Source organism: Camelus bactrianus, chromosome 10, assembly GCF_048773025.1.
Source record: "Camelus bactrianus isolate YW-2024 breed Bactrian camel chromosome 10, ASM4877302v1, whole genome shotgun sequence".
In the NCBI taxonomy this organism is placed as follows: Eukaryota; Metazoa; Chordata; class Mammalia; order Artiodactyla; family Camelidae; genus Camelus; species Camelus bactrianus.
In genome coordinates, this window is record NC_133548.1 from 35,853,248 (window position 1) to 35,877,785 (window position 24,538).

At 51.2% G+C, this 24,538-nt stretch overlaps 1 protein-coding gene across 4 annotated transcripts in view; it reads left to right on the forward strand.

Annotated features, from left to right (window-relative positions):
• Positions 1 to 24,538, forward strand: part of USH1C (USH1 protein network component harmonin) — a 44,967-nt gene that overhangs the window by 1,133 nt on the left and 19,296 nt on the right. For 3 of the 4 annotated variants that reach the window (XM_074372296.1, XM_045523907.2, XM_010964797.3), the window contains exons 2-15: positions 7,654 to 7,721; positions 9,135 to 9,278; positions 9,417 to 9,555; positions 11,940 to 12,048; positions 12,183 to 12,207; positions 12,401 to 12,458; positions 12,768 to 12,862; positions 14,226 to 14,310; positions 15,241 to 15,300; positions 15,461 to 15,517; positions 15,827 to 15,969; positions 17,045 to 17,110; positions 17,473 to 17,597; positions 20,686 to 20,759. In XM_074372296.1, coding sequence (XP_074228397.1) covers positions 7,654 to 7,721; positions 9,135 to 9,278; positions 9,417 to 9,555; positions 11,940 to 12,048; positions 12,183 to 12,207; positions 12,401 to 12,458; positions 12,768 to 12,862; positions 14,226 to 14,310; positions 15,241 to 15,300; positions 15,461 to 15,517; positions 15,827 to 15,969; positions 17,045 to 17,110; positions 17,473 to 17,597; positions 20,686 to 20,759 — 1,248 coding nt within the window. Of the gene's footprint in view, positions 1 to 7,653; positions 7,722 to 9,134; positions 9,279 to 9,416; positions 9,556 to 11,939; positions 12,049 to 12,182; positions 12,208 to 12,400; positions 12,459 to 12,767; positions 12,863 to 14,225; positions 14,311 to 15,240; positions 15,301 to 15,460; positions 15,518 to 15,826; positions 15,970 to 17,044; positions 17,111 to 17,472; positions 17,598 to 20,685; positions 20,760 to 21,878; positions 21,929 to 24,538 lie in introns of all 4 variants that reach the window. The other variant, XM_045523908.2, reaches the window with a different exon arrangement.

The window sequence follows — 24,538 nt, forward strand, 5'->3', positions numbered from 1 at the left end:
GGGAGCCCGAGGAGCCCGCCAGTGTGGGGGCCACAGGGACGAAGGGCCAAGGGCTTGGGGCTAGGGGCCAATGGTCAGTTGTTTACTTAAGAAACATATTTTGAGCACCTGCTCTGTGCCAGACCCAGTCTGTGCCCTCAAACTGCTGGTCATGTGGGCCAGAGGAAGACCCTACACTAATAACTACTCATGACTGGGTGCTGGTGGGATTGAGGTTTGGTGGGAGCATAAGGGGGCAGCTCATACTGATAGAAGTCTTCTAAAAAGGAGGCCTTGGGATCTCCGGGAAGAGAGATAACCGGAAGTTCAAGCAGGAGTATGGGGGCTGGTGAATAGCAAGGGGACTGTGAGACAGTGTTCACCAGCACATGCTGTTGCAAAGGGATGTGAGGGGAGAAATTTCAGCCCCTGAGGACATTTGGTGAGTGTTGATTTCAGGCAACCCGCTTGGAAGGAGCACAACCTCCCGTCCCCCACCCCAAGAAGACTCAGGCTTGAATTTCAGTTTCCTGCCCCTGGGCTGAAAGTAATGCTGGGTCCTCTTTTGCCTTCTCCCTATGGGGTACTTCTCTTTGCCTCTTTGAGACAATTATTTCTAGGGTCCCTGGTGGCTGACTCAGCCCCTGAATTAGCTCCTGTTCCTCCTTCCCGGGCCACACAGACTCCAAAGGGCCTCAGGCCTCTGTGTTTCCACTGTTCTGCTCTTCCTCATTGCAAGAGTCATTACCTATTAATGCTCCTGTGTGTGCAGGCAGGGCAGGCGGGGCATGATGAGCAAGGCCTGGGCTGGACTTTGTGCCCTGCTGCTTTGGAGGCCGCAGCAGCCTTCCCCTCCCAGGTTGGAGATCATCTAGGAACTGGGGAGACAGGATAAAGCAGCAGAGGAGAGAGATGAGGGCACACAGGCATACTGGGTGAAATTTATAGCTTGCTGTTGATTGCTTTCTAGATGTCCCTTCCTTGGTGCTTTAGAACATATTTACCCCTTGGGAATGGTTTGTAATCTAAATCCTTAGTCGTTGTAGGTAACATTAAAGGTAGCGTGTTGTCATGGAATGGGCTATGTGACCTGGAGCAAGTTATTAACATGTCTGTGCCTGAGTTCTCCAATTTGTTAAATGAGGATAACAATAATATTTAACTAGTAAGTTTATTGTGAGTGCTGGATGAGAGCTACACATGTGTAAGGAGCTTAAATAGACCCTGGCCTTTATAGTGAGTCCTCAGAAAATGTCCACTGTTGTTGTCTATTATCTGGAGTTAGGCAAAACTGGGGTCAAATCCAATCCTGTCACTCGCTGCCAGTGAGACCTTGGGCAAGTCACTTAATCTTTCTGAGTTTTAGGTTCCTCAGCTGTGAGATGAGATTCATAGTACTTATCTTACGGGAGAGATGGGATTAAGTAGGAAGTCAAGTCCTGACTACTCTGGGCATATAGTCATCATTTGGTAAATGGCCACGCTGTTCCTAGTTGATGCCTGCAGAGTGTCCTGTTGGATGAGGCAACAGAGTCGAGGCTACTGAGTGGAGTCTGTCCTCTGGACTTGTGCAGTTTCCCCAAGGCCACCAGCAGCACTTGCATGCCCTTCCTGGTCACAGCCTTGGGCCAGGATACCAAGGCAAGGGGACAGGGCATCAGAAACTAAGGCTTCTCCCTCAGAGAACCAGCTTTTTAAAACAAGGCCTCCCCTCTGCTCACTGTACCTGCACTTTGCAGGAACTTGGTTACTCATTTGTTCAAAAAGGATTTATTGCCTGTTCAGCAGTCATGCATTTATGGATATCTGTGGTGTACCTGCCTGAGGCTAGGCATCTGGCAGGAGGGCCTGTGGGAATAAATAAGAAGATCAGAAAGAGCCCCTGCCTTCTAGGGATTTGCTAATCATTCATTCATGCATATGCTATAGATACTGACTGAGATAATAATATATGCCAGGCAGTACTCTAACCATTGAATAACAACACAAAGTCTCTGCCCTCTTAGAGAGCACATTCTAGTGGGGAAGACAGACAGTTAACAAGTGAACCAATGAAAGTATCACATAATGCGAAGTAGTTATGAATGCTATGAGGTGAGGGGATAGGGAGTAACAAAGTGGTACTTTATATAGGGCAGTCAGGAAGGCCTCTGAAGCGGTGCTATTTGAACAGAGACTTAGAAGAAGGAAGGGAAGGAGCCATGAGGATATATGCAGAAGAGCATTCCAGGAAGAGGGAACAGCAAGTGCAAGGGCCCTGAGGCAAGTATATGCTTGCCTTCTTTAGGAACAGCAAGTAGAATGATGTTTCTGAGAGAAATTACAGAATGAAGAGTGGTGGGAGATGGATCAGAGGGATACTGGAGACCTGATAGGCCTCACTCCGGATTTGGGGCTTTGTTCTAAGTGAGAGAAGCCAGCATGGAAGTGACATAACTTACATTTAAAAAGGATTGCTCTGACTGCTGGTAGATAGACTGAGAGGGCCAAAGTTAGGAAGCTCCTGCAGTAGGTCTAGGGGGAGGAGGGGGTTGGACTAGGTGGAGTGGCCAGATCCAGGATACATGAATGTTTTAGATTGAAGATGCCTTTTCGACATTCAGGTAGTGAAGTGACTGAGAAAGCCAGTAGCTGTGGGAGTGTGAGAATCAGGGGAGAGGTCTGTGCTGGGGATAAGCCTCAGTGAGTCCTTGGGGTATAAATGATATTTAAACCTCAGAGACAGATGAGGTCATTTAGGGAAACCATGCAGATGGAGAGAAGACTCAGGACAGAGCCCAGGGCATCCCAACCTGTAGAGGAGAGGAAGGGGAGAAAGAACAGCAAGACAGGAGAACAGCGAAAGGAAGGAGTGATCAGCTGGGCCAAACACTGGGTCAAAGTCTACCAACTAATTAGCAGGACACAAGTCTCTTAAAAAGATGGAGGATAATAAAACAAGAGTCAAATAAACCCAGTACTTTCTCGAATGCATGCTGTGAAGGCCTGGGCCGAAGTGGAGCTAGATCCATTCATCCCGCCAACATTTATGGATGGTCCACTCTCTCCCAGCTTCTGAGAACAAAGAATTTGTATTTATCTAGTCTTACTTAGTTTTATTTAACAGACACTTAGAACTTGGTGCTTTCCAGGCATTGTTCTAAGTATTTACCAATTATTAACTTAGTGAATAATAAAAAAAAAAAAAACAAATTTCAATCCCTCATAGAAGGATGAAATCCTATGAGATAACTTTATCCCCATTTTACAGATGAGGAAACTGAAGCACAGAGAGGTACAGACCCCAATGGGGAAAGGCCTGTGGCCTCGCCCTCCACATTCCCCCAGGCCTGTGTTGAGGCCACATATGGATTAGTAGGGAGACAGGTAGGTGAAGAAAGAAAGTCCGGCACAGCTCAATGGGTCCCATAGCAGAGGTGGGAACAAAGTGCTGTCATGTGCACAGAGAATGACAGGACAGGCTTTGTGAGGGAGCCTGAGGAAATGCTTGACCTAGGAGACCTGGCATTTGAGGAGACTTAAAGGTGGAGGAAGAGCTCACAGAGAAGAAGTACTGCTGGTACCACCAGTACCAACAGCTAATGTTCCACACCAGCCAGGGGCGCAGCAGGAAGCAGGGGGCTCATCCAAATGGGGAACAAGGGTTTCATGAAGGGACTGCCTACAAGGAGGGGCAGGGATGGGTGAACTGACAAGGTATGGTAACACAGCCTGAGGGGGACAGCAGCAGGAAGCCATGGGGTCCTAAGGGGCAGGGGGAGGGGGTTCCCAGAACCAGGGAGAGCCAGGCTGCTGAGAGACACCAGTCAGACGCGGCAGCCTCAGGTGAGGGCACCTGCCCCACGGTGGTCCAGCACTGAGGGAGCTGGGCAATCAGAACCCCATTCCCTTTCTCCTCAGGCCCTCTCACCACCCCACTGGCTGCACACAGCAGGAAGCAGAGGGCAGGGAGCCCAGGCAAAGCTTCCTGGGACACAAAACTGGACAGAGAAGGCTAGGTTTGGGGTCTGGAGGCAAAAAGGAAGAGATCTAGCACACATTTTAGAGCCCTTGAAATTTCAGGGCCCTGGGCACTATTCTAAGTACTTTACAGACGTTCACTCATTTGATCCCCACCACGGCCCGGGAAGGGCAGATGTCACCCAGCGGAACAACATGCATTATTTAATTTGCTTCTTGCTCTCTTTCTCTGTCTTTGGCTGAGTGCAGGCATGGAGTTGAATTTGCACGAGCTGAAGGTTTATGAGCTTCCCCTGTGCTGCTGTCTTGTGGGCCAGTCCATGGGAGGAAGGTAGGGAGATGAGGCTGGACAAGACCCAAAGCCAAAGCCTGAATTTGCCTCCAGTGCCCCACACGAGAGGCCTGAACCTTGTGAGGTGGAGAGGTGTGTCCCTCTCACCCAGAGAAGCCCACAGCAGAGCACAGAGAATGCTGATGCAGGGATGCGGGAATCGATGTGGTAAAGAGACCCCACCACACACAGTTATTTACAGATGGGTGGGCTCCTTAGGGTTTCTGTGCCTGTCATGAAGAGGGATCCAAGAAAAGGAAAAGCTTTCTAAATCTAGCTGGAGAAAGAAGACATGCTATCTTGCACACAATTGGTGTACAATAAATGTGTATTAGACAAATGCAAACAAGGAAGTTCATGAGGTAGTTTGGAAAAAGAAAAAAACGTAGGGATTTTGGAGCCAGGCATAGGGTGGAGTCTCTTCTCTGCCACTTCTCTGAGCCTTGATTTCCTCATCTGTCAAATGGGGATAATAACATCCATCCCCCTCAGAGGGTTGTTGGGAGGTTAAGGATCATACAAGCAGAGTTCTTCAGACATGGTGGACAGTATGTAAGCCAAGTCTGGCCTGAATGAGGGAGCCAGGAAAAAAGGGCCTCAGGCTGGGAGGTCAATGAGGAGGCTCTGGGCTGGGCATGGTCAGGAAAGACTCTGCAAGAGGGGCTTGGATTCCCCTTAAATGAGGGCAAGGATCAAATGGGAGAAGGCAGGGAAGACCATCTTGTGTGGGTCTGGGACTGGAACTGAGCTAAGAGGAGACAGATCCAGGAGGCTGTGTACTAAGGAGTGATGGGAAAGTGACTCAGGATTGGGCCCAGAGGATGGAAGGAAGGCTCTAGACTAAGGCAGCTGGAGTTCATTCATCATTTGGCAGGCAGCACTGAGCACTGTGCACGTGTGCATGGCATGGCAACGACCAAACACCTGCTGTGTGCCAGGTGTGTTACAGGTACCTGGGCACAAGACTTTGGTACAAAGTGCCCTAGGGCAGGGCTCCCAGAAGCTGATCCTTGGGGTGGTGCTGGGCAGACCCTCCTGGGGAGTTTGTTTCAACCAAGATTCCAGAAGGAGGGGACACCCTATAAGTTTTAAAAATATTTAAAAAGTGAAAATTGAATTACAGCGATGTTACTGCACGTTCAGGCTCCCAGAGAAAGTTCCATCCCTCCCAACTGTTTTCCTTGGGGCCTTTAAACCTAAGGAGTGAGGTGTGAGTTTGTGTTTCCACTCGGGTGTGGTCAAAGAACAAAACAGAGCTGTTATCCCTGAGTCTCTTCAGAGACACTCCCGGATGGGGCCTTGGTCAGGTCACAAGACTATCAGCATTTTGATTTATCATTTAGATTTGTATTTAAAGAGCATTCTACATAAATCGGACATGTTTTCCCAGATGTTATGGTATGTGGATAATTTTTCAGGAGGATGAGTTCAGTTTATGGGGGTAGATGGGACATTCTGAGTGAGGATGGGGAGGTTCCAGTGTGTTGGAGGAAGGGTCTGTTCAGCTGCAGCCTGAGTCCCACTTAGGAAATGATGGACATGACCCTGGAAGAGCGGGTAAGGGCAGAACTGAAAACCAGGATTGGAGTGACCTAACTGGTGAGAGTGGGTGGATATCAGGGTAAAGAGCTGAACTTTGTGGGCTGCCTTAGAAGGAGGACTGGTAGGATGTGGTTTCTGAGTGGGGGCTCTGGATGCCATGATCAGCATTGGACAGCTGCCCACAAGGACCAGGAGCCCGGGACCCCCGGAAACAGGCTCTTTCCACAAACAGCATCTCCAGGTGATCTGTGCCTGACCCAGGAAGGCAGAAAAGCAGAATCCTAGGTTCTAACGTTGGAAATTGCCTTCCACTCCCACTTTCCACCCAATGCTGTCTACCGAGGACACTGCCTCACTTCTTACATTTAATAATGCAACAAGAGGCATTTCTGCAAGGAGGGGTGCGAGAGAGCTTCAGTCTTACAGCCTCAGCCAATAAGAGATTCTCTCTCCTATTCTTTGTCTTGTGTCAACCCCCGCCCCCACGGCTGGAATTGGGCTAGAAGCCCTTTGGTCAGTGTGTCCTCACTGCAACCAGAGCAGATGAGGTTTTTATGCTTCTAGAGAGCAGAACATCTGCGGCTCCAAGAGTCATCCCAAAGATGTTCTTTTCCCTTGCTCATTATGGACCAAGCCAACAGTGCAGAGGTGAGAGATGGAGATTAGAGATACAGGAGATCATCTTGCAAGCAAAGGGTTTGAAATTTTGGCTCAAAGAGGCCTTGGAGTTTTTTTCCCTGAAAGGCCTGACTTGGGTGGAGACCAGAAATCTGCACTCTGTACCCACTGCTCAGGCCAGAAATCTCCAGGGCGGCTGGGCCCACTATGTCCTCTCTGTATTGGGAGGGACAAAGTTCCAGCCTTCTAGAACCCTTAAGACACCCACAGAAAGAAGCAAAGTTGCTCCGGCCCTCCTCTGAGGACTGATCAGGTGGGAACTTGCAGCTTCCAGCAGCGGCTTCTCCCTTTGTGGGCTGAGGACCATGCTGTTGGGCCTGGGGGCTGGAAGAAGGCAGGGCCCTAGAATCCCTTGAGTCTCCACCCTGCCCTCTCACTCAGTCTTGGGCTAAAGAGAGAGCTAAGGATGTAATGCATAGAGATTCACACTGAGCTGCTCTAGGGGTGGAATTCAGGGCTTCTGGCCCACCAGCTTCCCTGGGATTGAGGTGCTACTGAAACAGCTCTTGACCCCGACCCTGGACTCCCAGCCATTGACGTCAGTGAAGTTGAAATAATGTAACCTGATTCTCCCCCTGGTGTTGGGTTGGGAGAAAGACATACAGGGACCTGGGGAGGGGAAGGAGTGGCCAGAAGTCAGGGCCAGCCCAGGACTGGACAGGGAAGAATTCAGTGGTAGGGTGCGTGGCGGGTGGGATGTGCTATCTGAACGAATGGCCTAAATCCTTTCTGAAAGCAGTTATCCGGCACTACAGCCACCATCAGGTAAGACAATGGGCTTCTTCCAGACCGGGCAGCCAACATTAGTGTAGCCACCTGGACGTAATGGCATAGCCATGGAGGTGATCCACAGCACGGCTGCATCGCTATCACGTGGTGGTCACATGTATGATATGTGTGTGCACACGCATCACCCCTCCTGGGGACAAGGCTCAGCCAGACCACATGTGGATGCATAGAGGTACTCCTCTGACCACATTGGGGTGGTCTCCACAGTCTGATGTGTTGGAGACAGAGGGCCAGCCTGGCCTCTGGCTCTCCTCCTCTTCTCACAACCCTGAGGAGATACTGAGGTGGTCCCCCAGCAGTGGACTTCCTCTCCCTGGGATCTGCTGGGGGGGTGCTGGGCCCGGAGATGAAATTCTGCCCTTGGGTTTTTCCAGGTGGATTTTCTGATTGAAAATGATGCAGAAAAGGACTATCTCTATGATGTGTTGCGGATGTACCACCAGTAAGTATGATGGGTCCAGCTCCTGTGGACCAGCCTGGGTACCTCTGTCTTCAGGGAGCCCTGGGATGGGTTGTTCTGAGACAGAACATCCTCCCCCTCCCATCCTGGGGAGCTCAGGGAGGCAGAAGCTGAGTGCTCAGTCGTTCCTGGGAATCAAATGAATACGCCATTCACTTGTCTCAGCAAATATTTACACAAATGCTGTGCTGCTCTGTACTAGGGACTGGGGGTACATGTGTGAGCAAGACACACAGATTGCTACCCTCAGGTTGCTGACAGGTCTGATGGGGGAGGCTGTCAAGTAGCCAGACATGTTGAGCCAGTAGTGTGACTGCTGGGATAGGACAGGAAATGCCATCTGGCCCCAGTGCCAGCATCAGATGTCTGTTATCACTCACCTTTTTGATACATTCAGCAACATTTTTAAGCTCCTGCCACTGGCTGGGCACCATGCAGAATCTGGAGATGAGCAAGACCTACTTTCTTTCCTCAGCTAACTCATGGCCTAGTGTGGGGAGGTGGGCGGACACCACAAACACAAGGAACTCTAATACAAGTTCCAGGAAAATAACTGCTAAGTAGAGGTTAACAGCAGGAATATGAAGAACGGAGTTTTCACTAACTGCGGGGGGAGGACCAAGAAGGCTTGAGCTAGGTTTTGAAGGGTAAGAAGGATTTGACAGGTGGAAATATCAGGGGAGGACATTCCAGGATGAGAGCTCAACATTAGCAATGGTGCAGAGATGTAGAAGTCCAGGGAGTGACTGGGAAGTGACAGGTAATCTGAGGAGTAGAACTTGGGCACACAGAGGTCGTAAACAGCCACTAGCCCAGGCACTTCCACGGGGACAGATTGTGGAGGCCCTGAGCTTGCCAAGGAGGATGGGCTGTGTCCTCTGGGCAGTGGGGAGCCATCGAAGGGTTTTGAGAAGGGGAGTGACAGACATTTAAAAACAAGATGAGCTGAGAGTAAACATTTGGCTGGAGAAGTGCCAGCCAAATGCTGAGGGTCTGAACAGTGTGAGGAGAAGGCTTGTGAGAGAGAATGTGAGGGGAGAATTCCCAGAGCTCAGCTGCAGCTCCAAAGCAGGAAACCAGGGGATGAGAGAGTTCACCACCACTCACAGAGGTCTCCTGACTGGCAAGATGCTGGGCTTTTTGAATCCTGGCTTGATTTCATCTGCAGAATGGGTTAACAACCCCTACCTAACCAGTTTCCTTGGGATACTTACATGGGAGAACAAACCCTTCTGAGGCATCTGGCCCAGAGTTAGGGGCCCTGTCTTTTCAGGAGACTTCTCAATTCCAGGGCCTGGTGGGTAATGACCTATCCCTGGACTGCTTCCCCTGGGGATCCTGAGTCTCAGAGGTCACGGCTGTGGGTGAGGCTGCACGGTCCCCATGTCTCCGCAGGACCATGGACGTGGCCGTGCTTGTGGGAGACCTGAAGCTGGTCATCAACGAGCCCAGCCGCCTGCCCCTGTTTGACGCCATCAGGCCTCTGATCCCACTGAAGCACCAGGTGGAGTACGACCAGCTGACCCCCCGGCGCTCCAGGTGCGGAGGGAGCCAGAGGCTGGAGGCAGGGGTGGGGGGGTGTCACCGTGGGATAGACAGGGTCCCTCACAAGTGAATGGGGCAGCGATGGCTGTCAGGCCAGATTTGGGCCATCACCGGCCCCTCTTTCCACGGCAGGAAGCTGAAGGAGGTGCGTCTGGACCGGCTGCATCCCGAAGGCCTCGGCCTCAGCGTACGTGGCGGCCTGGAGTTCGGCTGTGGGCTCTTCATCTCCCACCTCATCAAAGGCGGCCAGGCAGACAGTGTCGGGCTCCAGGTGAGCGAGCAGAGTCAGGGGGCTCAGGGCAGTGGGAGAGAAGGCCCTCAGGATTCTTGCCTCCTCCTCACTCAACTTACTCGGCTGTATGGTGTCACGTGGTCACCTCACCCTCCTGAGCCTTTGAGAGAGGAAAAGGCTGGTGTATCCTGACAGGTTGTCCTCAGGCCCGTAGAAATCAGGCCGCAGGCACTTGCCTCTTTTCTTGAGTGGAGCTGAGAACCTAGCTCCCAGCTGCTGCTACCCTCACTGCACTGCATCTCACCTCCCTTACACCGGAAGGAGCATCATGGTTATGTCCTGGCACCTGAAGCTCTGGACACAAAGCCTTCTCCCTGGAAGGGAAAAGGAAACTCTTGCTCAGTGAGGTGCTCCAGAGCATAAACTGTGGGGCCAGAATGTCATGGTTTTGCTGTTCATTAGCTGTGTGACGTTAGTGAAATGACTTAACCCTTGCCTCAGTTTCCTCATCTATAAAATGGGATGATGATAATACTACCTACCTCATTAGGTTGTTACGAGGGAATAAATGAATTCGTATTACAAAGGACTTGTACCAGTGCCTGGCACATAAATGCTGTGTGTTTGTTAAGCAAGCAGAGAGGGAGATGTAATAAACACATATAATGTGCCAGGGAACATGCTCACAACGAGCCCTCATTGTAAGCCTGGGCTGTATCATCCCCATTTTACAGAGTCGACTGGAGTCACACAGCCAATAAGTGGCAGTGTTAGGATTTGAACTCAGGTCTCCTGACTGCCAAGCCCAGGGATCTCTCTTCAGCACCCCAGGGCCCCTCCCTTGGGGTCTCCACACCTCAGTGTCTGAGCAGAGATGGGCAGACCTCCAGGTCTCGTCCTGCAAGAGCCCAGAGCTGTGTTTTAATATGTCCAGATAAAAGAGGCCCTCCCACCCCCTCCCAGAACTTCTAGCATGCTTGTTATCAGCATCCCAATCTGGGCTGCCAAGCCAGGGGCTTCAGGGGGCCCGCAGGCTGATGGTACAAGACACCGTGGAGTGGGAGGTGGAAACTGGGAGCTGACAGACATCGCTTTGTTCTAAATCCCTGTCTCATGGCTCGCTGGTAGCGTCCGAAATTTCAGCCCCTTCATTATTCCTCTCCTGTGCTGCACATTTTCCAGCCCAGAAACACAGCCAGAGAAAAAACATAATGAGCTCCTCTCTTGGCGTCAGCGGGGCCCTTTTTTTCCAGGGTGAGCCCTCCTCTTAGGACGAGCATTGCTCAACGATGCCTCCATGATTTAGGGCATTGGGACATTTTAATGAAACTCAGAGTTTTACCTTCCTGCCTGTTTCTCAGGCTTATGAGTTATCGACTGTTTCTAAGGTTGATGGGCTCATCTCTCCTTTGTGCCACTGTCCCTCAGATCGTCATTTTACTGTGGCCCTTGGACAAAGGGCCTTTTGCAGGGCTCCACGTGGGAGCGAGAGGGACAGGAAAGCTGATTCTGTAACCTGAGCCAGGGGCTGTGTGGGAATCATTCCGCTGGAGTCCCTGGCAGGTTCCCTTTAGGATCAAGACAGGGAGCTTCACTCAGAGGAGCTTGGGAAAAACGTCTGCCTCCATTCACCTGTCGGGGGTTCATGTTTCTGGAGAGATCTCATGCCTGTGGGAGGCTGGAAGAAGATTCCAGAAGGCAGGGGAAGGCCATGTACAGACACAGCCTGGCTGGACTGAAGGCCCTGGGGACTTAACCTGGAGGCTGGGCCCTGAGTGAGGGGCTTGGACCCAGCCCTGGGACTCCATCTCTGCTCTCGTCCCCCTCCTAGAGTCATTTTAGATGTTGGTCCAAGTGCATCCTGTCTGAAACCACACCCTCTGCCCTGCATAGGGCGGCCCGCACTGCACAACCTGCTGTACGGTCCAGGGCTAGAGGATGATTCTGTGAGCTGTTGCAGCTGTGGTGCTGCAGTTGTAACAGGGACGGGACAGCCTGCTCCGTGGGGTGGGGTGGGACAAAGACCAGGGAAGAGCTGCTTGAATCTGGGCAGAGGGTTGTTCTTTGCATGGGTTCCAGAACCTGATGGTGCCCCACTAGGTGAATGGGACACAGAATGAGGGTAGAGACTCCTGGCTTCTACTCCCAGCTTCCTCTGTGCCCCTTGCCCCCATCTTCTTCCCCCCATCTGTAAAATGGGCAGGAAGACTGCAGTGAAGTGCCACCTGCCCAGGGATCCCTCAGGCTGATGGAGGGTGGGTTGCAAGTGACAAGGCACTGGGTACATATGGAGGTTTATTCTGAAGGAAGGCATGGCCACATTCCCTTTCCTGAAGAGCAGGCCTGGGGCATCTGGCCTTGAGCCTGCCCAACCACCTGATGCTTCCTCAACCTGGTGCAAGTTCTCTCTGTCTGTGGCCAAGGTAGGGGACGAGATCGTCCGGATCAATGGGTATTCCATCTCCTCCTGCACCCACGAGGAGGTCATCAACCTCATCCGCACCAAGAAGACTGTGTCCATCAAAGTGAGGCGTGAGTGAGGCCAGGGCAGGGGGTGCTGCCGGTGGGGGGGGATGGAGCAGGCAGCAGGGTACCCTGCTCCTGTGGGAGGAAGGGAGGGCAGAGAAGCCACCCTAACCCCTAACCACCACGCCTTTCTCCCACAGACATCGGCCTGATCCCTGTGAAGAGGTGAGCTGGAGCCTCCTCTGCAGGCAGATTCTTCCCTGTGGGCTCAGGGTCCTGGGATCAGCCTGGGGTCTGGCCAGCCCGACCCCCAGGCCAGTGATGGTGAAGACTCCAGATGGAGCAGATTTGGATTTGGGGCCTGGACCCTCAAACATCTCTCCCTAATGACCCCCCTTCTACTTTCTCTTCCCATCAGCTCTCCTGATGAGCCCCTCAAGTGGCAGTACGTGGATCAGTTTGTGTCAGAATCCGGGGTAAGGGTCAGGACCACTCGTTACGGGGTCTGGATGGGGTGGTCTTTAAGGAGGGGCAGCCAGTCCTGAAGGAGGTCTTGCTCTAGGGAAGTGCCCTCAGGGGCTTCACACAGACCCCAGGGCATTCAGAATGCCCCTGTGGATGGTGGGCCCTCAGTTGGCCCGGCTGGTGCAGACACACATCCCTAGGGACAGAATGGTGATCAGGCTCATGTAGGGACAGCAGTGCTCGCCCTGGAGTCATTATGAATGCAAGAGGCCACTTGCACATGTGTGGACACCCACAACCTTATCCTCTCCCTCCCCCAGGGCGGGCGGAGCAGCCTGGGCTTCCCTGGCAGTCGGGAAAACAAAGAGAAGAAGGTCTTCATCAGCCTGGTGGGCTCCCGGGGCCTTGGCTGCAGGTGGGTGGCAGATACACCACAGGGCTCACTCATGGCCAGCAGACCCCAGTAGACCCCTCACACGCTCCCCTTTCTCACTGCTGCTTCTGACTTTTGTCCACTAGAAATGACACTTCTTGGTGCCTGATTTTTCCTCTGCACCTCACAACAGCCCTGTAGGGCTAGAGGGACAGCTCTAACAGGCCCATTTTATAGATGAGGTAACTGAGACCCAGAGGCAGTGCCATGTCCCTTTGGTGAGCCCTTGAGTCATGCAAAAGGAGCCTGTCCAGCTGGTCATCTCTTGTCACAGTTCCCTTATCATTTACTACCTCGTGGGCTTCCTTTAGAGGCAGCCAGGGAATTACAAACAGGCATTGGGCCTCAGGGGGCATTCGTTCTTGTTAAACACATAGGTGCTACAGTTACAGATCTAGGTTCCAGGCCCTGCTCTGCCAACTATGAGCTCTCGAACCTTGGACTAGTTACTTAACCACTCTGAGTCTCAGATTCTCCCTCTGTAAATCAGAGGTAATAGCACACACATCACAAGGTTGTTGTGAGGAAGAATGAGATGACAGAAGTGAAGCACCAAGCTTCATCCTGGCAGGTAGGAAGCAGTTCATAAATGTTAGCTGTTATTGTTTAAGTTATTCTTCTTATTTCCATTCAGTCACATTTACTCAACACTTTTCTGCCAAGCATAAGTGATAAAACTTCCCTCCTTTCTAAGAAATGACAGCTTAATATAGAAACCAACCACATAAATAGTTACAGGATAGAGTGACAAGGACTGTAATGGAGCTCCATTCTGGGTCGGACATGGCAAATAGGTCTTCTACCCTGTGCTATCTGTAGTCAGTTCGTGGTGGCTGCCTGGAGTACATTTTGAAAAGAACTCTAAGACTGTATCTAGGCTTGGTGGGAAAGAGTGCTGTGATCGATGAGTGATGTCTGCCACAGATCTGGGAAGGGGGAGTAACAGTATAAGTGCGATCCTTGCTATTGGTGTTTTAAGAGCACTAGGGAGGGAGCAACTGGCTTACTCTTGGAATAGAATAAAGAGTTTGGTTAAAACCTGGTAAAGGAGATAGCATTTGAGCCTTACGGAATGCATAGGAAAGTGATAGAAAGAGAGAAGAAACAGCATATGTGATACATCAGGTGAGAAATTGGGTAGGATTGGATAGGTTATTGCTACAGGGAAATGGGGCTGGACAAGTAGACAGAGGCTGAAGAGGTAGTGGCAGAGGGTCTTGGGTATTGAGCTCCTGGGTGACCTGTACACTCAGGCACTGGACACACAGGCAGAGGGGGCAGGACACTGAGAAAGAGCAAGTGCTAAGGAGCTGAGGCTCACCTACATTTCCCATCTCTTCCACAGCATTTCCAGTGGCCCTACCCAGAAACCCGGCATCTTCATCAGCCATGTGAAGCCTGGCTCCCTGTCTGCCGAAGTGGGGCTGGAGGTGAGTGAGCCTGGCCTGTCCCTATGGCGTCCCGGTGTGGTGTGGGGTCAGACAGGGATGGAGACACATGTCTTCCCACACAGCCCTCTCTCAGCAGTCACTGGCTGATGATTCCTACTAACCCTCCAAGGGAAAATTCCACAGAGGAGGTGACATTTGAGCTTTTCTACAGTTCTTCTCTGGCTCTGACAGCTTTTGGTCCTGAGCTTGCGAACGTAGTAATAATCAGAATTGGCATGCATTGAGTGCTTACTGGATCGGACATTATTCTAAGCCCTTTAAAATTTATGAGAACTCAGAGAAGTAGATAATATTGTCAACCTCATTTTACAGATGAGGAAACTAAAACCCAGAGAAAATATGTGATTTTTCCAAGATCACATACCTAGGATGACAAGACTGGGATTCAAACCTAGGTGGTCTGATGCTGGAGCTAAAACTCTTAACCTCTACTTTGAACAAGTTATTTCCTCTTCTTGTGCTTCAATTTCCTTTCCTGTAAGATGGGGGTAAAGTAAAAGCCTTCCTACTAGGGTCATGTGTGGATTAAATGAATTAATACATATGCTTAGAACATAATGAGGGTTCAATTAATGTTAGCTATTATACTAGTCATTATTATGACTCCACACAGCATCTACTGTATGAGAAGCTTAAATGCTCCTATGCCTACAAACTGAGTTTTTAAAGTAAATGTCATGAATTCAGCCAAAGGAATGAACCTCTAATAGTGTAATACTTGATAGCTGATAAAAGAGATATGGGGTGGAGGGGCCCTGGGAAGACCCCAAGGGAGCACTGCTCCTCAGGAAGAGTTGAGGTGCAGCCAATTGAAGACCTAATGTCTGAGGCTGGCCTCCCGGGGGGAGCCCTTCCAACACACTGAGTACACAGACAGTGTAAACATGCTGATCTTTGTTTCTCCACCAGACAGGGGATCAGATTGTTGAAGTCAATGGCATCGACTTCTCCAACCTGGACCACAAGGAGGTGAGATGTGGGTTTTTTACCTGCTGGCCATGATCCTCTCTGACTTCCTCTTCTCGCCCCACTCCCACTTGCCACAGTGTCTGAAACTTTCTATGCTCCCCAGAGGCCTTGACCACTCTAGTCTGTCAGGCCTCAGCTGACTGTCCGCCTGTCCCCACAGGCCGTGAATGTGCTGAAGAGTAGCCGCAGCCTGACCATCTCCATCATAGCTGGAGCTGTAAGTCCAGAATGAGCTGGTGGGGGCCCCAAGACCCGTGACCTGCAACCCAGCTGCTCAGACCCCTGATCTCTGCCACACACTCCTGGGAAGGTTCAAGGGGTCTCCTTCCCTGAAGCTCTGACAGCAGAGGGATCGGATCTCTGCAAAGCCAGAAGTTTGGGTCAGAAAGAGCAGGAGCCACAGTGCCTGACCCAGGGCGGGCCATGGCGATGAGAGGACAACCCGCATCTTGACCCCTAGAGCCGTGGCAGTGGACTCCTAGGTTCCCAAGGGACTGACCAAGGGGCTTCTTTTCTCCCCCACGAGGGCCGGGAGCTGTTCATGACAGACCGGGAGCGGCTGGGAGAGATACGGCAGCGCGAGCTGCAGCGGCAGGAGCTTCTGATGCAGAAGCGGCTGGCGATGGAATCCAACAAGATCCTCCAGGAGCAGCAGGAGATGGAGCGGCAGTGAGTGTGGCCAGCTAGGCTGCCCCTTCCCTGACTTCCCGGACCACCGTACCACTCCACCCGCCTTGCTTCCTGCCCACTGCATCCTGTGCTGAATTCATCCTCTCCCCACAAGGCCTGTCCTCAGACCAGATGTATTCAGTGGTGGTCAGTGGAAGCATGCTTTGCCTCCAGACCACCGGGCTCCTCCCTCCTTGTCAAGGAGAGCCCCAGATTTCCAAGACCCAGGAATATGGAAAAGGAAGATGCTACTAGCAGTAGCCAACATTTGTCAAGTACCAACCATGTGGCTCGCATTTTATTAGGGCCTTGTTTATATGCCTTAACTTAATTCCCATAATTCCCATAGCTCTGGGAGATAGGTGGTATTAACCCATTTTACAGGTTAGGGGACCGAGACTCAGAGAGGTTACACCACTTGTGTACAAAGTCAGATGTGGCCAAGCTGTGGAATTCACACCCAGGCAGTTTCACTGCTCTATGATGAAAAGAACCAGCCCCCTCTTCCTGAGAGTGTCTGGGATGATGATTGGGAGAATAAATGGGGAAAGCAGTTCGTAAGTCAAAAACTATTGTCAAACTCCCAATCCAGGTACATTCTAGGAGCTTAAGAATTTAGGAAAAGAAGGCAGACAGGATCTCTCTGTCTCCCCCATCACAGAACTAGCCTGGAGAACCACCCTGGGTGGTACCTCCACCCATTACCCTGGCATTGGTTAGCAGCCCCAGCTTTGCCCCTGGGGTCTGGGGCCACTCCTCTGGGAGGATCTCAGTCACAGTCACTTTATCTTAGTGTTTAGAAGGGGCTGCATGGAGTGTGGCCTTCATCAAACTGCCTCCTGGTTCCCACAACACAGAATCTCTGCTCAGCAGTAACAAGCAAAACAATGCAAGAGCCCGGGACCCAGATTTTTTTGGACCCACTTTCCCAGCATCCAAATCTGGTCTCCAGGCATCCTTGGAAGGGAGCCTAGAAGAAATACTTAAAACTTTTCTCAAATCAGTGATTAGCCACAAGGAAGCGTTAATGTCTCTTGCATAGATTCCAATATGCCAATCCGCATTTGTGTTTCAGAAGGAAAAAGGAAATTGCCCAGAAGGCAGCAGAGGAAAATGAGAGATACCGGAAGGAGATGGAACAGTGAGTGCCTTGGCCCCATGTGTCTGTACACACATGTCTGTGTGTGGACGTGAGTGTGCTCTCAGGAGTATGGCCAGCCAGGGGCCACTTCCAAGCCCAGTTTACCTGGCCCACTTATCTTTATTTGTAGCCATTCCATAATCCTAGTAAAACCCATCATATTAGGGTAACTGGAGCACGGCCTTGTAATGGCCAGTTTGGTGTTGACACTCGGTTTAGAATACGAGTGCCAGGAACTTGTTTTCTCCACTGCAGCTAGAACCCATGTGGCTCCTCCCCAGGGTGGTTGGGTTCCTCGATAGGCAGCAGGCGGGCTTGCAAAGGTTGTGACTCTAGTCACAGGCATGGGGGTCTTTTTTTAGGATCGTGGAGGAGGAAGAGAAGTTTAAGAAGCAATGGGAAGAAGACTGGGGCTCAAAGGAACAGCTGCTCTCATCTAAAACCATCACTGCCGAGGTGCACCCAGTACCCCTTCGCAAGCCAAAGTGTATGTGTCATGTGCCGGGGGGAGGGGGCTTCCCTCTGGGGCCTGGGGTGTCTGGACAGAGATACAGATCTCCCTCCACTCACCACCACTTGCCCAGGTGAATAGACTGTGTCTTTCTTCATGGAGGGGCAGCCATGTGCCAGGGGCTGTCTGCCAGGGCATTGGGTGGGATCTGCCTGCCCTCCTTGTCCCAGAGGCCTGCTGCCAGTCTCTCCCTCATGACACACACTCAGGCAGGCAGACCCTCCCCGTGCCCTTGGACTGCTGAAGAGGGACTGGGGAGCTGTGGCAAAAGTGAACTGCTCATGGGATTATCATCTTAGTTTGCTGGGTGTCGTGTCCTCTTCCCACCTGGTTCTAACTGGGACTGGGGTAAAACAGCAGTAAGAAAAAGTAGAAGGGGTTCACATGAGAAAAGAACTTTGGTGGTCCAAAGCTGATGGGCAACTGTGGGATGAGCTTACCTGAAGTGCCCCAGCGTATGGACCGCAGTCATGCCACTCCAAGGATGGAGTCGAGGAGAGGACTGCATGGCACTTTCCAGCCACCAAACTGCTATCATCCTGGGACTAGCCTCTACCATTCTCATCTCCTGTCTTCATCTCTCTTATGTTCTCACCTCCACTTTGTCAGGCCTCCATCATCTGCTCCTCAGTACACCTGCTCTCAACCCAACTCCCAAGATGTCTCTTCAAGGGGCAGCTCATACCACCAGGGCAGGAGGGGTGTTCCATCTCAGTGCTTCTTCAGTGGGCTAGTGGTGGGGATCCAGGAGCAAGGCAGCTTGGAGGCTGTGGCAGTCACAGGTTCAGGATGCCTGGTTGGGCCATTACTCTGACTTTACAGCTGTTTTGATTTGTACTTGACCTGGGGCAGATTCTACTTCAGCTGATTGTGCTCAGCTCACCTTGGAACCTCTAGACATGGGGCAGATCTGTACCCGAGAACCAAGGTTCCCCACTTATGCTGTGCAGCAGCCATTTGGGATCCTATGATGGAATCTGGCCCCAACTTTGGATCATACCAAGCCCTAGAGGGACATCAACTTGCCAACACAGGCCACTTGGGTCAACGAAGAGGCATAGGGCATCTGCATGGTTCCGTGTCACCCCTCCCTGGTGGAGGGCAAGCAGCTCCCAGCACATTCCTTGCTGGCACTGGGGCTCAGTGTCATCTCAGGGTCCTCTCCCAAGGACAAAGCACGCTCTCATCAGCTGCTCCCATGACATTCAGTATTAGTTGAGGATGCAGCCAGAGCTAAATTCCCAGTGAATAATCTGTGTTTTAGGCAGGGAGCTAATATGCTCTTATGAATGAAATAGGAGCTTCCAAAGGAGAGAAATCGATTTTAATTGCTTCTCATGAAAGTAATCCCAGTCAATTTAGTACCTTCCTAGAAATTGGGTCTTGGCTTCAGAGCAAACACACCCTCTTAGGAACTGTAAAAAATAGAAACTCTTTCTCTAGCTGCCTACTTATTTAGTGCTTTTAAACCAAATCAAGCTTCTTGAATAAAAGGAGCAAGAACTTTCCCTTTGCTCCAGATACAAATGTTTTCTAAGGGAACGTTGCAAAGCGTGTGATTGATGGCTGGAGTCTGTCAGCCTGAGCTCAGGCAGCTGCTGCCTCCATCCGTCTCCATTCACATCGGCAATTTAATTCTACTTTGGAGATAAGTCAGGAAGTGCTGGAAGGCCTCTGAGCCAGCTCCGTTCCTGCCTTTCTCCCCATTCCTGGGAGGCTGGAATGGTCTCAGCCGTGTTGAGCCATCAGGTCTAGGCTGCAGCCAGCCTCCCAGTCCTCAACTTGGGGGTCCATTCAGCTGACAGATTAGACCTAACTCAGCTGTCTGTGCCTGTGTGGCCCCCTGTATTTCTGAACAGACAAAGAGTTGGAGCCTCTCTTGCCTGGAAATGAAGCCATTCATACTAATGACACAGGTGGGACTGGCTGCTCCCTTCCCCACCAACTGTCCCAGGGGCTCTGCCTGCCCACCCATGACCCACCCAGCAGAACCCCAACATTGCACTGAGCCCTTAAAGTCAGGACACACTGTCACAGAGGCCCCAGAATAGTTTTCCTTAGCTAAAGCAGTGTTAGAGGGGAGAGGAGTAAAGACCCAGAGCTGGAAGGAGGCTTGAGAGATAAAGAAGTTTAAATAAGAGATTTCCAGCCTTCTTTCCCCATCATGGACCCCGTCTCTGAGCTCCCACCCCCATTAGGCCCCATGGTTTGGAAGCTGAGTTTTTTCCTACCAAGTTATTAAGTAATAATTTCTACTTAATGTTCATTGTTTCTGTTTATTGTTCTGTTAAGCAGTCCCTCTTGATAGCAAGAAAGCATTAGTGTTCCATTGTTGAGCAAACATAAGCCGGGCCAAATGCAAAAGAACTTACGGCCTTTTCATAGGTTAATGGGCAAATTCTTCTAATTAATATTTTGAAATATTAATAAGCAGCTCACAGCAGACACAAATACTACCTTCCAGGGTCTCAGGGAGGCCAGAGCCCAGGTCAGAAACCACTGGAAAGGATGGTTTGCTATTCTCCATGTTATGCAAAATTCGTATCTTCCTAACCACATGTACCCCTTTACCCCTTGGGATCTCCTTACCTCCTTGGGATCCCCAACTTCCATCTGCTGCCCACCCATGCAGTTCCAACATCTCCTGGAGACCCAGAGCCCCAAGGGTGGTCAGAAGAAGCCAGCAGGATCTGTTCTCTCATTGCAAGCCCTTAGCATCAAACATGTATAATACTCAGATATTCCCATCATCAGGACCATGCCTCCCAAGTTTCAACCAATTGCCCTGTAAAATGGTTCTCACCTCCGACAGGTCAGAGGTCCCTTTTGTTAGCCCACTTTACAGATGGAAAAATGAGCGCTTCCAAGGTTGAAAGCACTGCAAGCACTATCCCAGAGCAAGAAACCTTTGCTCTGGGCTCCGGAGCCTTGTTCCTGCTCCTGGCCTCACAGCTCCCACGGAGGAAGCTGGTCACAGGCCCCCAGGCTCCTGGGAATCACTTCTGGCCTCTTGGTCTTCCAAGTTCCCCTTGGTTCACCAGCATCCTCCTCTTTTCCCGGGTAGATGATCTGGGAGTGGACCCTGAGTTTGACCCAGCAGACGACTCGGACGGAGGCACGAAGAAGCAGGGAGAGCAGGTTTGCGGCCCCCGCTTCGCTCCTTGGCCTTGCTGCTCTGCTTGCCCTGTCGGCCTCCTCCTGCCAGCCCTGCAGACACCCAGCTCTGAGGGGCCAGTATGTAGTAGGGACCACTGGAGTCTGTGAGTCCTCCACACCCCAGCTTGGTCCAAGCTCTGCACACAAAACTTTGAGGACAAGACTCACAGCCAGGCTGGTCTCAGCGGGTGACACCAGCTCACCTGAACCACTGGTTCAAAGGTTTAATACTCCTCCAACCCAAATCCTTCCTCTGCTGCTCTGGCTTCTACCCTACGACTCCCTAGATCTCCCCAACATCCAGCAATTAAGAGGGTAGTGCTGGGTCCAGCAGGGGGCTTTCAAAATCCTGTTCCAGAACTCAGGCTGGTCAAGGGTGGGTAATTAAGCCATCGCCGTTGGCAAGGGAGCTTCAGCTTTGAGGTACTAGCCCATCTGTCATGCTGTTGCCTGGGGAAGGCAGGGGGCTGGTGCCCTGGTGATCTGATCTGGGTGAGGATATGCTCTTCTGGGAGCAGATCTTTTGCCCACTGCCGCCTGAGCCGTCCTTCCCAGAGCTGACCCCACCAGCGCCTTCTCTGTCGACATTGAAAGTGGAGGACATGGCCTGTGCTGTGAGACAAGACAGTTTTGTTCTATGTGACAGCCATTCTAGGAAGAGACCCAGGCTCCCTTTTGTTCTGGGTCATTTCTTTGATGGAGGGACCCGACATCGGTCAGGAGAGGCCTCGTTCAATGGGGCTTTGTGTTTGCAGACTGCGACTGTGACTGAGAAAAACTCATCGTTCTACAACAGGCTTTCTCTTTGACTTTCTGGCACTGACTTCTGAAGCCAGTGTCCTGTGGGAGGCAGCTGGCAGGGGCCCAGGGCCTGGGAAATTGGGCCCTTTCTCAGGGGTTCTTGGGCCTGCTTCCCAACCCAGGTGAGGCCAGGTAAGTGGAGAGTCAGACAGAGGGTGCAGTTTTGCTGTTGGATTTCCCAAGACCGCTCCTCATTCACAAAGCCATGCGTTCCTTGGGAACCCAGCTCCCAGCTGCTGCCCACGGATACTCTGGCTGAGCTGAACTGTGTCTCATTGCTTTGTTCTCTGTGTCTTATAGCCTTTGGATGGTTTTATCATTACGATGGCAAATTCCCAACCATCCGGAAGGTAGGACAGGACTGAGTGCTGTGTGCTGCTGAGTTTGCTGTGGGTTTTGACCTTTTCCAAATGTTGCTTCTTTTCCTGTCACCTCTCAGTTGTGTCACTGGCCTGTTCAGTGGGGGGCTAACCCCGTCTGTGCCTCTCTGTCAGGCTGATGTCACAAGACAGGGCGCTGTCACAGAGGCATCATGGGGGGAAATATTCACAGGGTGAGACCTACTCAGGGACCATCAGGCCACTGCCCCCTGGGCATGGGGCAGGGGCTGGGCCACGGCAAGAGATTTCTGCTGTCAAGTTGAACCAGAGGTCACGACCAGAAGCCAAGTTCAGAAAGAGTGAAAAATCAAATTGGGTGCACAGGGCAGGTTATGATACCGACTGTGCCAGACACAGGCTGGCTGCCGAGGTGGGGTTTTTGCTGCCTCAGTTTGGGTTAAAGAGCCACATCAATCCTAGCTCTCTGCTAGAAATTTCTCTGCATGTGCGCAGGATAATGCATTTTTCTGGCCTCTGGGGTTTTGAATTTTCTCTCTAAATCTTATTAAAGTATCTCCAGGCCCCATAAAACTCCTTTGGCCCTTTTCTTTGTAAATCACTTTGGCATTTGATTATGAAAATGCTGCTGTTAATATTGTAGACTGGACTTTCGAAATGACTTGGTATTTGGAAATCAGGCATCAGCATAAATCTGGGTGAACTAATTTAGGTGTTATCATTCGACTGGCTCTTTCTGGCAGGATGTCAGGTCCCCAGAAACCAAAGCTCTGGCAGCCTGGTGACCTTGATGATATGTTAACTTCTCCCTGCCTGTAAAATGGGAAGATCTGATATGCTGGGAACATCTACTCCCGTCATCTAACATGGTGCAGTATTATTCCTGACAGAGGTCAACGTCTTTACCTAGGAGCACAGGTTGTGATCTGTAAGGCACTGAATAAACTTAGAGCATCTCGGGAATTCCTTTCTACACTACCCTGGTCTCAGAAAGGGCTTGGTCTCATGAGACTGTCCTTTTCATTTTACAGGCTGACTCTGTGGCTTCAGATGTCTCATTGGGTTCAATTTCTAATTCTTCTCTATATACTACCTCTACTAGAAAGAACACACACACACAGGATTTTACTTGAAAAAAATAATAAAAGGAGATGTCCAGGTAAATTCTTGTCCAGACACCAATAACTGGGTAAATGTAGAAGAACTAGCATCTCCTCCATGCACACCTCCCATCAGAAATCATGTCACTTGAAAACTGCTGTTGGTAAAGAGGAAGGCACGTTTTCCCCTGTTCATTGGTCTAGTCGCTCCAGAAATGGCTGGTATTTTGGTTTTCATTCTATTTCCAAAAGAGAGAAAAGGTACTTCTAGACAGAAGCAAGAGCACATCCACCCTGCCTGCCTCTCTTCGCAGTCTGGATCAGAAAGAATATTTGCCATGAAAAATCCATTGACATTTTTTTCTAGAGTCACGTGAGATGCTTTGTCTCCCAGCAGCTGGAACACCAAGTCCACAGGTTAAACAAGTGGCCATCTATGGCCATGATCAGCGATGCACAAAATTCCCCTTATCTGAAAAGATATCTACTGTGTCTTCTTGACGCATCTGGGGCTCAAGGCCTTGAGACCTGTGGCCCCACCAAGCCTATTCCAGTGCCTGAAGGACTCCTGGTTCTGACTAAGCCCTTTCCCCAGGACTGCTTGAGTGGATCACACAGACCAGCCCTACTTGCCAGAGCCTACCATTTGGCAGGGGAGGCAGAGTTACACACAACTAAGTTACCACAATGGAGAGGGCTAGTATGAGGTCAGCAGGCAGTGCTGTGGGGCCTTTCTGCATCAACAAGCAGGTGCTGCTTTCTTGGAGATGGGATGGAATCTGTCACATCTGCCTGCCCCACCCCGGAGCCCTAGCTCTAAAATCTTAGCACTGGTGGCTTTTTTTTTTTTAATCGGAAGAATGGCCATTCCTCTTATGATGGTCCCTATGGGAGGCCATGCCCTTATTCTAGCAAGCTGCCATTAGGCAGAATGTTTCTGGCTCCTCTTGGGGAATTGCTGTCTGAATCTGTAATACGATGGTAGGGATTCGGCTGTCAACTGAGCTGAGTCTAGTGAGCAGAGTAGGAAGGAACCAAGCAGGTCCGTGAAGCAGTGAGAACCATTTTCTCAAGTGGCTCTTAGACTGCTCTGGGGATGAGTCCTCATCCTCCCAAGGGGGGCCATCTCCAACTCACATTACCTGTGTACAGAGGTGGGGGATGTCTTTAGAAGGGGAGGTAGGGTGACTTGGTGTAGGTCTATAATGACCCACCAGGCCCCTCTAGCTGTGGAGAAAATTGTGTGTCTATTGCTGGGATACTCAATTGCTCATTCCCAGCCTTGGATGCTGGGATGATTCAGGAATTCTGAGAGCAGGCCCCAGGAAGGCTTGGGGCAGGGACTGTGGTGAGCACAGTGAATATTCCTTCCCCCAGGAATTCCCCTGAATGTTGACTCTGCTGTCCCCTTTCCTGCTGGCCCCTATCCTCCACGCTGTGTGTGATAGTGGCTGACACCCCTCCCGCCATGCTCCCGTTGCCGCCAGCTCATCAGGGTGCAGTGGGAAAATTGTGGGGCCTA